Source organism: Numida meleagris, chromosome 6 (assembly GCF_002078875.1).
Source record: "Numida meleagris isolate 19003 breed g44 Domestic line chromosome 6, NumMel1.0, whole genome shotgun sequence".
Lineage (NCBI taxonomy): Eukaryota > Metazoa > Chordata > Aves > Galliformes > Numididae > Numida > Numida meleagris.
The window spans coordinates 2,569,806-2,585,023 of record NC_034414.1 but is presented as its reverse complement, the minus strand read 5'-3'; the positions used below and the strand labels follow the sequence as shown (position 1 = coordinate 2,585,023).

The following is a 15,218-nucleotide window of genomic DNA, read 5'->3' as shown; positions in this document are numbered from 1 at the left end:
ATTTCAAGAATATGCCCCACCTCAGTTATTATATCTTGTTAAATTTCTCACTTTAGTGTTGCGGAATTTATTTTTCCTGTTGCGTACACAAAATGTATTGCTTAAGGCAACACTGAGAATACATTTGTAGCTATCTCTATTCAGAATTCTCAGCGCTGTGTTTTAAAGCTTTTAAAATTAAGTGCTCAAGTATTAGATGCTTCCCGATATCTTATGGCAAAAATGCAGCGTGTGTAATGTCATGAGGAAAATATTTCACAGCATCGCAGAATGGCAGGGGTTGGAAGGGACCTCAAGAGATCATTGAGTCCAACCTCTCTGCTAAAGCAGGCTCCCTACAGCAGGTTGCACAGTCTTGAATATCTCCACAGAAGGAGACCTCATAACCTCTCTGGGCAGCCTGTTCCAGTGCTCTTGTTACTCGTACCATAAAATTCTTCTGCATGTTTGTATGGGACTACCTATGTTCATGTTTTAGGCTGTTACTCCTTGTTCTATCTGCTGTGCACCACCAAGAAGAGCCTGGCCTCATCCATTTGCCTTCCATCTTCCCTTAGATATTTATAAACATGAATCAGATCCCCTCTCAGTCATCTTTTCCTCAGGCTGAACAGACCCATGTTGCTCAGCATTTCCTCACACGGGAGATGCTCCAGGCCCTTCATCTTTGTGGCCTTCTGCTGGACTCCTTCTAGGAGATCCCTGTCTTTTTTGAAGTGGGAGGCCCAGGACTTTATTCTTGTCTTAAAAATAAGCCTGTAGTTACAAATTATTTATAGTTAATTATAATTTTTTTGTAATTGATTTGGTAGATATCCTTGAAAAATCAGAGACAGCAATTTAATGGCAAGGCATAGAATCCTTCTGCACATAAAATACAAGTTTGCTGTGTACAAGTAATTCATTCATGGGTGAAATTCTGAGAGATGTCACTAATGGTTTGTTAATGATGCTGTATTTCATGTGTGCTTTTTCTCTCCTCTTCATTACACAGATTGAAATGCTGTTCCTTTTTTAATCTACAATATATTTTGCCTTCTGACTAATCTCCTGCACATCTCTGAAACTCTCATATTTTCTAAATGTGACAAAGCCGAAAACATTTTATTTATCTTCCTAGTAAATACACCAAATACAGTTCTGCCAGGCCTATGCTTTCAAGCATTTCAAATGTTAAAAACTTACTGAAGTTTCCTAATCTGTCCTCTTACACTTTAGCTTTTATCAAAACTTAGTCTACTTCTTAGTATTTCATTTTATTTCATAAAAGGAGTAGTTGTTGTGAGAGGCCTTTTTCATATCAGCACTACACTGGATATTCCCTATTATGTAGTATTCACCTCACCATTATTAGCTATAGTGTACAGTGGGAAAAATATGAAAAGAAGTTCATACTACAAATCACTTCAATTGCATTATCTCAGAGGCTCGTTTTAGTAGCTTAAAGATGACTAGAAACAATCTGTAAAATCCTTGGCAGGACCCCCCACTTTCTCTCTATAAGGTTTCAGGAAGGAGGCAGCCGTCTCTTTTCCAAGCAATTTTCTTAACAAAACTTCATTTTCACATTCACACCCCTTTGTGGATCAACTTTGTGATAGGTGAGGGGCTGTCACAATTCCTTGAGTGCGAAAACATAATGACTTTTCCTCCCCCTTGTCAATCTCTTTTTAATTAACTTCCATCTAACGTTTGCACTGGAAGGATATTTATACAATTTCTTCATATTTAATTTGCATGATAATGTTGATTTTCAGTGTTCTCTGCTGAGTGAGGAAATGTTTATCCTACTGTGATTTAAGCTGCTGTGGGATGAATTCAGACTTAATTTATTTTTTTCTGTACAAAATTGTCCAAGAAAAAAGCCTCAAAGTGTAGTATTTAGACTTCTTTTTCTTCTCTTTTGTTTCCTTTCCTCTCTTGAGCACACAGAGTATTCTATCCTAGAAAAGTACTATCAACCATATTGGGGGAAAAAAAAAAGTATATATAAGGCAAGTGGCAGAAATGCTGGCAAACCTTCTAGTGGATATTACTGGTTTCTTGTTGAATGCATGTTTGCCTTCATGATGCTATGGGCAAAGCACACATTTATAAAGTAATTTTATACCTTTCTGATACTGTGGGATGTGTAAAAATGTAATTTTGGCTTAGCTTCAAACATTTTCCAGGTGTGTATGCTGAAAGGAACCGTCTCAGGGAAGACATATTAAAATTTGAAATAAGTCACATCACCATTTGGTTGGAAAGAGCCTTTACTACTTAATATTTAAGTACTTTTATTTAATTGTCACTCCATTTGCATGTATAAATTTTTAATAACAAGTATAAAACTTCCAAAGTGAGCAAATTTTAAAGACTGTCTGTGCTTTACTATGTTACGCATTCTGATTTCTTTGCCTATAGTGTCATTAATTCTAGTCCTGAATGCACATTTAATTTAATTACAGTAGAAATTTTAGTGATAGCTAAGACTTATAATGCAAAGGTGTCTTTGATTTGCAGTCTAATGTGTAATTCTTACAGCATTTTACTTATTCTGTTCAGCTCTGTTTTCCATCATGTTAAAAAGAATATTTACAAAGAAAAAGACACTTTTGTTGAAGTAAAATGACAGTGATAGAGAATCTAACAAGCCTTCCAGTACCTTGTGAGTTCTCTGACTTCCCCATTCAATAAGCTCTGTGATTATCATACAGAAGAGAGCTAGCAGTTCAGACAAGAAAAGAATAATAAGAGTCCTCAAGTCTAATGTCAGTTTTCAGCTGTTACTATTTCCTCACGCATAACAGAAGATTGTGATTATTTACTTGTTCCATGGGGCCACTGTAGGAATAAACTTCACTACTTATAATTCACTATTTATAATTTGTGGCACTGAGTGGGTGTGGTGGGAATGGGTTGGGGTTGGACTTAGTGATCTTAGAGGTCTTTTCCAATCTTCATGATTCTATGAGATTAAAAGAGAAGGGAAAAAAAAGCAAGCTAAGTATTAAGTTCCTAAAGATTTACAGCCATATCAGACTACACAGGGAAGTGTCACCAATGACTGGATGTTCTTTTTAAAAAAATATGAGTATTCGGAGAAAAAAAACACAGTAATTACCTGTGATATCTGTATTGGCAGGTTGGCAAGACGTGTTTGGGGAATTACAATAACTCAGCATCTCGTTTGAAGACAGCAGAAACAGAGACAAGCTTGCAGGTATTCAGTTTCCAACAAATTGTTGCGTTTTTATTAAAAGCTCTTGTAAAGCATGCAGTTACTTGATGTCTTTTTACACGTTCTATTCTAACGCTTCTGTGGTAGAACTGCATACTCAGTTCCCGAACTTTCACTCTACCAGATTTCTGTTCATCTGTTCACAATGGCTTGTGGCTATTAACAATTTTCAAAACTGTTTCGTACTTGAACTGGAGTAGCCTTGTGGTCAAATGGCTCAATTTAATTAGGTCATATGCACAGCATTAAGAGTAGAAGGAAGATGTTATCACATCAGTGATACATCTGCAATTATGCCAAGCTGTACTTGGCAGTCTTAGCAATGGAAAAGTCTTAAGTGAATTGTACGTCTGTGCTTTTCATTTCATAGAGCAAAACAGGCAAGTTTAAAAAAAAAAAAAAAAAGAGAGACTTGCATGGTTTTTCCAGTATCAAAGGATGCTTGCACTGATGCTGTTTTCACCCCCAGCAGATGTTGCGCAACCCTCCATGGACTACACCTGAAGAGAAAAAGTCAACTGAAAGAAATGAGAAAAAGTTTGAAGATTCTGTTAGCACAAAAGAAAAGAAACTCTAAATACCACTTATAGACATTTACAAATGTTCATCACTTGCTTCCATCTTCGTATTCTTTTTAGTCTATAGGCAAGAATAAGGCAGGTTTCTAAAGCATGCATTTCCCACTATTTTATGAATGTTTGTTAGCTAGTCTAGAATAGACCAATTAGTACCTTTCAGCAGTAATCCAAAATGGATGTTTGAAGAAATGCTTTGTAATACAGTCCAGTTTTTGAACTATTATTATACCTGACTTAGTAATTGCATACTATAAATTAGTTTCGATGTTAAAAAAAGCCATTCCCAAGTATTTTCTCAGTCTGTTCTATTTAATGCACCTTTATGTCAGGTTAGGTTTTAGATCAAGAATTAAAGGACAGTGAATGCAAAAAAAGAAAAAAAAAGATCAAAAATCTGTGTAAACCTAGTCAGAGTACAATGCAACTCATAAGAGCAAATGTAAAAATGGGACAGTAGGGCTCTATGTATACTTGACATTGCGCAATACCATTTTAAATATGCTTACTTAAACAATAAAATATGTTTGGTTGCTGTTTTTTTCTAACTGCTGTCACTAGTTGTATTTTGAGCCCAGAACTGTTGGCAGAAATGCAGAGTTCAAGGTCAGACGTAGGAAGGGTTGTTTTTAGGATCCAGGCAAAAATTTTTGCAAATTAAACAGCTAAAATTTTGTAGTACCCTTCATGGAAATCTGTTCCATCCTTCATAGTTACTCTCACCTCAGCAATATAAATATATCGGAAAAGGTGAAAATACATTTTGACTACAGCAGGTGGCGTGTTGGACATTACAACAGAGAAGAACATTTTAGTTGGGGTGTGTTCCATGACTCCTAGGGTTCTTCTAGTTTCTTATGGGTCACATACTCTATGGCAAGGAGTCTGAAAGCAGAAAGGAAAAGAGCGAATGTCGTCTCGCTGTGCGTGTCGTCAGCAGAATACATGTACCTCATGCGATGGAGAGGGAAGTATTTCAAGAACTCGTGCCTTAGGAGCAATTCACTGCCTAATGCAAAGCTGTTATGCTTTCCTTTTGCATGAAGTGTTTTAAGCAGCTGTAACTCCTGAGCTCTCACCTCCCTATGTGTACACACAGCAGTTCATTACAACTGTTCCTAGAAAATAATTTACTCATATTAGTTTGCTTTTCCTTGCTTCGGAATCAGAAATGCATTTCACTCTGATGTTTTGCACATGCTTCCCTACTCTGCAGTGGATGTTGCAGAACCGTAGGTTTTTCTGCTGGGAGAAATCTCAGGAATTCTGAAAAGAAACTCACAAGCTGACCAAATGCTGGCAAAGTACTTCTCAGCAAAGTCAAACTAATATCAGCAAAAAGATTATCCATGTCAAGCGTCAAAAGAAATGAAATCCTGGATACAAAGATAATCAGAACAGAGATGTGGGTTTTCACAGCTGATCTTGACCAGTGTCATCAACTTGTACCTATCAAGCTCAATACTGTTTTGTTTCAGGTTGTTTGGGCCACACAGCAGACGTTTGCTGCATTTCAGTTACAGCCACAACAAATCCTGTCTGAAGACAATCTGCTTGTGCAAGAAACTTGTGATCCTATCTCAGCCACAGCCTGCACCTAATTCCAAATATGTCAAAACCATAACTTCTTATGCATGTGAAATTGAAATATCCAAGTTATGGACTGAAGAGGCCAGTAAAACTGTTTCAAGCATCTGTTTGGAGAGGATATATGTCTTCAAGAGCGCATCTGAGAGAAATGAGGTAAGCTGTGCTACTTGGCAATCATGTCACATTTCTGAGGAATTCAGCAGTTGTAGTGACACAGCTATGGTTATGTGGCTGCTGTGTCAAGAGACATCTTGGTGTTGGTGTCAACAACATGAAAAAAAGAAAGCCTTATAAGTTAGCAACAATCTAGCTTTTTATGGTTGCATGCATGTATGCTTTCATTTCTGTTTGTCCTGTTTTCTAAGTGACAGTGACGATCAGGTGAGACAGAACCAAGTAAAGCAATGTTGATGGGGAGAATTAATCCTCATGTTTTGCTTAAAGCTTTGGAAATGAGTTTTGTTCACCTCAAAGATTACTTGACTACCTTTATATAGGACATGGGTTGCTGCTCATTTTCAATGTAATTAAGTTTGACATCTTAGAGATGATGCCAAGGGGAATCCTTGCTTATCTTCGTACCAGTTGCTTTTAGAGCAATCCAAATAATGATTCAGCATAAAGAAGAATGATGATGGATAAATTCTTCTGCTACCTGTGTACAGTATGAATATATTTCATGTAATTTATTGGTGTGCCTTAAAAAATACTGCTATTCTGAGGTATGTATGTTTCCCCTCGGTGGATCAATAGCCATTCTTTCATTTGAGCCGTGAGTAGATTTACATCCCAGTGCTGGGATGGAGGTGAACAGACCTTGGCATTTCTCCCGATTTGTGGCTATTAGATGTTACGTGGTCATAAAGCAGCTTCAGCTTACACAATTTCAGTCACAGGTGTACTTGGTCTATTTAGAATACTCCAAAACTCTTTCTACGATCAGCTTTGCAGAGAACTGTGTGGCTGGGTCTCCCCCCCCATGAGGATCCATCACTCTACAGAGCACAACATCTTAAGTTAAGTGTTTTGCAATGCCTTACAGTTTCCTGGCAACTAGGTCATGGACCATATCCTTCTCTTTGCAAATAGAGGCTATTTATTAGGCTTTTCTATTAGATATTCCTAAGTATAATGGTTAAAAGCAATTTCCAGTTTGAGTATACCATTTAAAACTTCTATTTGAATTTTCCTTTCGCATGATAGACTTCATCTCTGAATTCATCTCTTTCGATCAATCTGTATGCATTTGTAAACATAAAAATGCATGTTACATATTCATATACATAAATTTAGATATATAGGTATATATATCCATATGTTTTATACGTATATTGTATCTATCATAGCATGACCAAGATTGCAAAAGGCCTACAAGATCATCCATTCCAACCATCAACCTACCACCAATATTTCCTCACTAAACCATATAAATTATGTATATATATATGAGTGAGAGTGTATATAAATTTAAACTTTTGGAGTGCAATTTCACCCCTGGTAAGGTATTACCTACCATTACAAAATTTGTAACTAGGAAGTGCTCATTTTACCAAAAAGCCAAGCATCATGGTAATGCCTATATACAAAATGAAACAGTAAATTCTACTAATTTTCTTGTGGAAAAAAAAAATCTACTTTAAAAGTGTTTAAGCCTACTTGTGTTTAAAATGGGTCATTTTCTGCAGTTAAATGCGCTGTCTCGTTTTGTTAGACTTTACATACTTATTTCACAAGGCTTATTTTAGTGATTGGGAAGCGTAAATGTCTTAGTGCTTCCCTGCTTAAGAAATAAGACAGTGAAGTCCAATGTTGACCTTTCACACTGGGTGTTATATAGGAGGGTATTTTTATTCAGTTATCCAACCAATTCTGAAGTCTGGATTTTTTTCTGTAATACTGAGCTGTGAAAAGCTGGAAATTACAGTGGCGGTCCACTTCAGATGCATGTGTTATGGTGTGCTCAGAAAGACCTGTTTCTTATTTTTCTTTTCAGCAGTGGTGACAGTGGATCACTGCCACTGGTGTAGACTTTTATGAGGGCAGCATGCAGCTCTTGTTCATCACTCGCAAATATGCGTAGCTAATGGTGGTGACTGTGTTGAAAAATAGTGTCTTTTCATCTAAGGATGTACTCTCCCAAATAATGTTTTGGGGCTTTTTCTACCTGTTGTAGTGCCCATGGTCAAGAGCAAGAGCTTTTAAAATAGAGAAAGTCATATGCGTTGAGCAAGACATAAAAGTTTGAACCAAGTCTGTTCACTTTGACCCCTGTCCTCTACCTATCAATTTTCTATCAATAAGGGGCTAACATGGAAAGCTGGAGCATGCTGTCTTATCCAACCCATGCAGCCTTCAGCCATGGGGAGCCAGGTGGCAGCCCCTTCCCTGTACTCCTTGTGACTCCTCATGGGCTCTGTGTGTTCCAGCTAACATAAGACAGTGTAACGTCCACTTTTTGCATTCTCATAGTTGTGCCAGTCCCCAGGTGTAGCTGCGAAAAGATGAACAAGGTTCTAGATGTAGCAATGCATGTAGGTGTATGTCCATGCGTGTGGCAGACATACTGCTCTGCTGTGCACAACACCGAATCAGTGAGCATTTGACTAAAACTACAAAACAGTAATGGGAATAAATTGTAGCAAACAGATGGAAATCTGGATATTCAGCACGTGAATGTCTGCTTTTATAGCTGTAACTGCACTGGAACACTTCGACTATGACAAGCAAATAATGTTCTTATGTAGGCCCAAGAGAACCTAATGAGGTTTAGCAAGGCCAAAGGCAAGGTGCTGCACTTGGGCCGGGGCAATCCCAGGTATTGATACAGCCTGGGGGAAGAACTCCTTGAGAGCAGCCCTGCAGAGAAGGACTTGGGGGTCCTGGTGGATGAGAAGCTGGACACAAGCTGGCAGTGTGTGCTGGCAGCCCAGAAGGCCAACTGTGTTCTGGGCTGCATTAAAAGAGGAGTGGCCAGCAGGGAGAGGGAGGGGATTATCCCCCTCTACTCGGCTCTTGTGAGGCCCCATCTGCAGCACTGCGTCCAGGCCTGGGGCCCCCAGCACAAGAAGGATGCAGAGCTCTCAGAACAGGTCCAGAGGAGGCCACCAAGATGATCAGAGGCTGGAGCACCTCTCCTGTGAAGAAAGGTTGAGGGAACTGGGCTTGTTGAGCTTGGAGAAGAGAAGGCTCCGGGGAGACCTCATCGTGGCCTTCCAATACTTGAAGGGAGCATATCAACAGGAGGGGGAACGATAGTTCACGAGGGTGGATAGCGATAGGACAAGGGGGAATGGTCTTAAACTGAGACAGGGCAGGTTTAGGTCAGATATTAGGAGGAAGTTTTTCACACAGAGGGTGGTGACGCACTGACCCAGGTTGCCCAAGGAGGTTGTGGATGCCCCATCCCTGGAGGCGTTCAAGGCCAGACTGGACATGGCTCTGGGCAGCCTGGTCTCGTGGTTGGCAAACCTGGACACAGCAGGGAGACTGAAACTAGATGATCATTATGGTCCTTTTCAGCCCAGGCCATTCTGTGATTCTATGAAATAATAGTTTGGCATATCAAGAAATATTTGATTAATCGTCTGTCTTTGTCAAATACTGACCTGCACTGTAAAGCGATGTCAAGTTCAGATGGATTTCATTTCATATGCATCAGATAATGGCCTCTCGCATTCTTCCTTCTGTCTCTTCATCTTTTCTGCTGTCAACCTGTCAGCTGGGGTGTCAGCTTCAAGGCTGACGTTCATATTAAATGCTGCTGCAGTAGGTGCTGATAGGATCCAGCATCACGTCCCGTTGACAAAAGACATATTCTGCACATGCATTGAGTCATATCACTCAGGTCACTGACCGTGGACAGCTGATTTGGCACAGAGCTTGCTGGATGAGCATCTGGCATCCTGGCTGAGGGTCTGTGTCTGAAACTGTTAGTGTAGAATGCCAGTGTCAGCTCAGGCATTACAGCAAGCATACTTCAGGGCAGATGCCTTGATGGCACTCACTCTTTAAGTAAAGATGATGTTAAACAGAATTGGATGTGGCAGGCAGTAGTTCACATGTTGCTCTTTTCTATGGATGCCTTTAAAATGGCATCAAGCATAACTGGCTGCTTCAGAATTGTAAACCTGGGCAGTTAACAAAATGTGTTTGACACAATCTTTTGTGCTTATTACACAAGGAAAATTTATTTACATATTTTCTGCAACATGGGAAAACGTGCTGTTTAAAGAGTAATATTGCCTTACTCTTGATTTGAGTCATAATTCAACACAGCCTCGTTTGACTTTTAATAGACCAGAATTCTGAAAAAAATACACAGGAGATAAAATATAAAAGAATTTTAAAAAAAATAGACAAAAACTTTGCAAAGCAAAGAAAAAGTCAGCCACCTAAACTTACTGATGTCAAGAGAATATTGCTGATTGAAATTGGACCCATATAGAGTCAAAATTCAAATTTGTTTTAGGATCCCTGGGCCAAATTATTTCTTAACTATGTGATTTTTTGAGAAGCTTATTGGAAAAAAAAACATTCTGTGATGACCTGCAGGGAAGTACAAGTGTTAGAATTAGTGTATAAATACTTCTGTTGGAATGTTAGAATTCTATTGGCTAGGAGCTTAGAATTTCTAATTTTTTTCTGTTACACTTTCTTACTCTGAAATGTACTGTTTCTTCATGAAAAATCACTGTTTTTTAATGAGTAAAATATAAACTTGAATTTTTGAGGTAGTAAAATACTGCAGTTTAGCGATGCCAAGGCATTAGCAAAGAAAACACAAACTATACAACCCTAATGAATGTCTGAGAATATGAATGCACATAGAGCATACAAATGCAGTTTCTGTGTGTATTTAATGTTAGAATACATCCTTGTAGCTATCTGCTTGCCTTTAGAAGCAGCGTGTGTGCAACGTGAAGGCTTGTAGCCAAGCTGCTCTGCTCATTCGTGCCCTATTAGAGCTGTGGGGTTTCCATTCTCTCTGGCAATACCTACTTTAGATTCTTCGATTTAAAACCAAACATAGATGTGGTTCTCCGTTTGCTTTTAGTTCTCTATGAACTATCATTTTCAAAAGAGAGTTTGTTAACTAACGATGATTAATAGAAGTAATCACCCAAAATAAAGCCTGAATTGACCCTTTGACATCTTAATTGCATTATATAACTAAAGAACAAGACTGGTATTTGAATAGTTTTAATTTAAAATGCTGCTAAAATCAAGCAAGGAAAGCTAAATAATGGCTTTATGGCTTTGATAGCATTTTTGATTGTTAATAATAAGACATCTATTAATTTGTCTACAAAGTTGGCAGACTCAGATATATATGCACAGGCTGCTGATAAACCAGCCCATTTCTCACGGTTATTCCAAGCAGAGTGAAGCCATCATATATTTCTGGCAGCCGAGTGAAATCCAGCACTTTAAGAAATCTTCTGGTGTCATTGCTCCACAGATGTGACAAGCAAAATCTCTCTGCGAGTAATGAAATTCTTTTGCTTTTACCTTTTCCAGCGCAGATGAGATGCCTGCCATCTGTAAGAAATTCCCTCGTGTCCTAATAAATGTAGCGGTGCCAGTTGGGTCTTGTTCTCAGGGTATAATAACCTTAATGTCTTAGAACTGTCTTTGATGGGGTAAAAGGTACTGCCTCAGAAATGAATTCTTTATTGCTAGTCCTTGGAGCACGGATGACAACCCAATATGATTAAGTCTTTTGAAATGAGCCTGGTTATTTAGTTTGCATATTGCTCTGCCTTAGCAACCCGCAGTACTCCATAGGTGCTTTCTTACACCTTTCCGCCCTCCTCCTCTCCTGATGAACCTGGGCTGTCAAAAAGGAGGAGGATGCTGGATTTGTTTTGTGCCTTGTACACGAACTCTCATTTCTTATTGTTCCTGGATCAGGACAGGATGCATTTGTTGGAAATAATGCAGCCATTGCTCTTTAAAACTGCTCGGTGATTAATACAGCTGTCTCTTGCCTTTCTTCATTTCCTTCTCCGTCTTTCAGACACCATTTCAACTAGAAGAAGACTGTGCTTAGAAAAAGAAATGATCATCCTCTGGGAAAAAACACTGATCTGAATTGTTCCATGGGGAAAAATAATTCCCTGACCGAAAAGAAGTTTACAAAATCAAAAAGGTTTGTGAATCTTTCTATTTCCTAGAGTTTGCAAAACTCTAATACATGCAAATCTTAATTGCTGAATGAAGCACATCAAGGAGAGAAGAAGTAGGCAGTGACTCGGTGGTCCCGGTTTTGTAGTACCAACTGAAATGTAATGGTACTGTACAGTGTTGGCTTTGAGTTCATCACTTTACCATCTGTTCTTGGAACCAAAATCAAGGAAATTCATTTGCACAGTAACTTGTAGGAAAAAGGTATTTCATCAGTTGAGAGAACTCCAGTCACTGCAGTGTGCTGCTGCCTGATACCTCTACACCATTTCAGTTTAAAAGAAAAGTGTGTAGTGCTCTTCTCATAGCAGTTAGTAACGGTGTCTTTGGTAGTCCAACACTCTTTCCAGAATATGCAGTTCTTAACATTTTCTTTCAAGTTTACAAATCAATTCATCCACTTGGGATACAACAGAAAGAGCATGAAAGCTTCAACTCCTTCTACATGCCTATAAGGACAAATTAATTCATGGTGCTGAAGAGAGAAGTTTTCTATATTACATCTTCTGGTGTTTGTCTATTTACTGTATTCCACAAATCCAGAAGGAATGCAGAAAAGAACTTTCAAATATGTAGATACACATGAGTAAGCTAATATCTTGCGTACTTTGCCACCTGTTTTTAACTTAAAGAAGCGGTGCGCCCACACCCACCTACAAACCATTCCACACTTCATACAGTAGCGTGTAAGTAATGTAATAACTTTGAAATCAGCAGTCAACCATAGGCCAAAGGATGAGATTGTTAACTTTAAAAACTGGCTTTTATACAGTAGGCTAATCTTAGTGCTCTCAAAGGAAACCAACTAGTTACCAGAGTAGAAAGTAGGCTGCACAGTCAGTGAACAGCTGTTGCTGCGTGTTGGGTTACCTAGTCGAAAGGAACATCTTGGTGAGGACACTGCAGTAGGGTAGAACCTGGAGGAGGCAAGAAAAAAGCCAGAACAAAAAAAAAGAAAAAATCCAGCTCTGCATGGTATGTGGTTTTCTAGTCTGATACTTGTTGTTAAGAAACATTCGGGTTGGATGTTAGGAAAAATCTCTTCTAGGAAAGAGTGCTCATGCACTGGCACAGGCTGCCCAGGGAGGTGGGGGAGTCACTGTCCCTGGGGGTGTTCAAGAACCATGGAGATGTGGCACTGAGGGTTGTGGTCAGTGGGCATGGTGGGGATGGGCTGGGGTTGGACTTGGGGATCTGAGAGGTCTTTTCCAGCCTTAATGATTCTATGATTCTATCTGGAACATGGTTTAGTGGGCACAGAGGGGAGCAGTCAGCAGTTGAGCTAAGTGATATTGGTGGTCTTTTTCAGCTTTAATGATTCTACAGTTCTGTGATTAGGACCAGATGATAAAGTATGGGAATTGTCTCTCTTCGTATTCGTTCTGCATAGCTGAAGAACTCATTTTACTCTTTCTTTCCATGTTTCTTAATCCATAGAAGAGCTGCGAGGTGGGTGATTCATGCTGGCATTTCACAGTACATATGTACATTGGTGGTAGCTCTGGTGTCATTTTTCAAGGTGCTTCTAGGCACACCCTGCTTCTCTCTTTATCTTTCATCATCTGTTGCAGTCAGGAAGAGGCATTTTAAATTGGATGCTGTCCCAGCACGTCCCTCTCCAAATGAAAGGAAGGCTCAGCTGACAGAATGCTGTGTTGACAAGGTGAGGGGAGCACGCCGGTGAGATCAGCTGCGTGTTAAGGCGTTGGTACAGCAGAGCTGTGGGCTGATGTCACACTGAGATGTATTGAAATGTCAAAGCAGAGAATTTGGCATGCTTTCTCCCATCACCTCCAATTGCATTGCTAGGCAAACATCCTTAGCATTATCCTGAGCAGAGAGAGGAAAAACAGAAATGACGGGTTACTAGGGAGAGAATAGAAGAGAAGCCTTTCTCTCCACTCAGTTGGTGTTTTTTAATTAAAAATGTTTGTAACCAAAGCAGAAGAATGCAGACATTGTCTGTCTGCTATTGTTCTAGTTGGCAAGATGGAACAGCTTTAATCCATAATGACTTTCTCATTAATTTGGGATTCCTGTTCCTTGTCTTTCTCCTTTCTTGCAGTCTCATTAATTACAGACTCATCTATAAAGAAAAGAATATTCTCAAACAGTGAAAAGGAATATCTTTTTCATTGTAATTACACAGGGGAATGGGGAAAGAATAGGAAATTGCCTGGCATCACACATGGCAATAAAGAGGAAATTGTGCTGTTAGAGGGTGCGCAGGCTGAGTGGTAGTTCATGCAGGCTTCCCTTTCTAATAGAACAACTTCTGTGTTTTGTGGCAGCTAAAGGACCTGGAACTTGTTATTTCTGCTCATCAAAATGGCAAGTTAGGAGGACAGAGCTACTCTTGGTTTACAGAGCATTTATGCAACGTTACTAATGAAGTTTTAACCTGTCAGCACTTCGCACTCTATTGCGCTTGGGACCAAATGTGAGATATTTTGGTAGAGAATGTGACAATCAACTTGATTATATATTGGGAGACAAGAGTTACATCTGCTATTTTTCACTGTCTTCCTCTGAGCTCTCTGCCTAAAAGCAGCTGTGTTTTTATAGTGCAGTTACTAACAAAAGGAATACTGCACGTTATCTGAGGGAGCAGTACAGATAGTCTATACAGTTTCCAAATCCACACAGCAGACATTTTGCAACGCTCAATTTGTAAATGCCAAAGTGCAGCTTGGTTGAATTTCACTAAACATTTTACTTCAGCTTTATTTCCCTATTTAAATTTTTAAATTTTTCTACACTTCCATTTTGTTATGCGTTTGTATTCCTGTCTTATCAGATAGGTAGCACGAAGCTGGTTTTTGAGATATCTTTGCTGTTTGGTAATTTCTTAAGGGTAAGATTTTGTTTGTAAAGTGAAAAGATTAATGTGTCTTCCCCAAATTCTCAATTAAATGCTTGAGAGTATTTCTATTTCTTAATTTTTAAATGCAATTTCTGTGTAAGAGAAGCAAGAAGTACATAGTTGTCAGGTATTAACCTCGTTCTTGTGAAACGTGTTTTGGTCTCTCTTTATATCTGCTTAAGAATGGCTGGTCCCATGGGCCTCCTTCAGACAACTTTGTCAGAGCGCTCAAAGGTTCAGATATTGAAAGCTTTGATACATTACAAAAATAATTAGGTGATACAGGAAAGAAAGTCCAAAGCTGTCCAGGAGGCTTTAATGTGCTTTTTTCCTACAGAATCTCTGCAGAATCCTTTAATGGCTTGGGTTGGAAGGGACCCCAAGGATCATCAAGCTTCAACCCCCTGCTGCAGGCAGGTCCGCCAACCTCCACATCTAATACTAGACCAGGCTGCCCAGAGCTCATCCAACCTGGCCTTCTGCACCTTCAGGAATGAGGCATCCACGACCTCTCTCCAAATGAGACAGAGATTAAACTGGAGTTTGTGCCTTGTACACAAAGGTGAACCTGCTTTCAAATACAGACCTCAAGGCAACCACGCTTTCTTGAGTTTGATGTTATAATGATTTGTTTATTTACTTCTTTATTTTGAGCTGACTTGTAAGGATGGAAAGGGTTAGGATTAGGAAAGGAACATGCAGAATATAGGAGAAGGTATGTGGAAGCTGGAAATATAAATGTAAGAAGCAGAAATATTTTCCGCTGATAACCCAAACCCAAATA

The 15,218-nt window shown here is 39.2% G+C and overlaps 1 protein-coding gene across 9 annotated transcripts in view; it reads left to right on the top strand.

Moving 5' to 3' along the window:
• LOC110401422 (leucine zipper protein 2-like) overlaps positions 1–4,346 on the top strand; it is a 188,762-nt gene extending 184,416 nt beyond the window's left edge. For 6 of the 9 annotated variants that reach the window (XM_021402540.1, XM_021402539.1, XM_021402541.1 and 3 more), the window contains 2 exons: positions 3,128–3,205; positions 3,693–4,346. In XM_021402540.1, coding sequence (XP_021258215.1) covers positions 3,128–3,205; positions 3,693–3,800 — 186 coding nt within the window. In that variant the 3' untranslated portion in view covers positions 3,801–4,346. The remainder of the gene's footprint in view (positions 1–3,127; positions 3,206–3,692) is intronic. The other 3 variants (XR_002440373.1, XR_002440372.1, XM_021402543.1) reach the window with 3 other exon arrangements.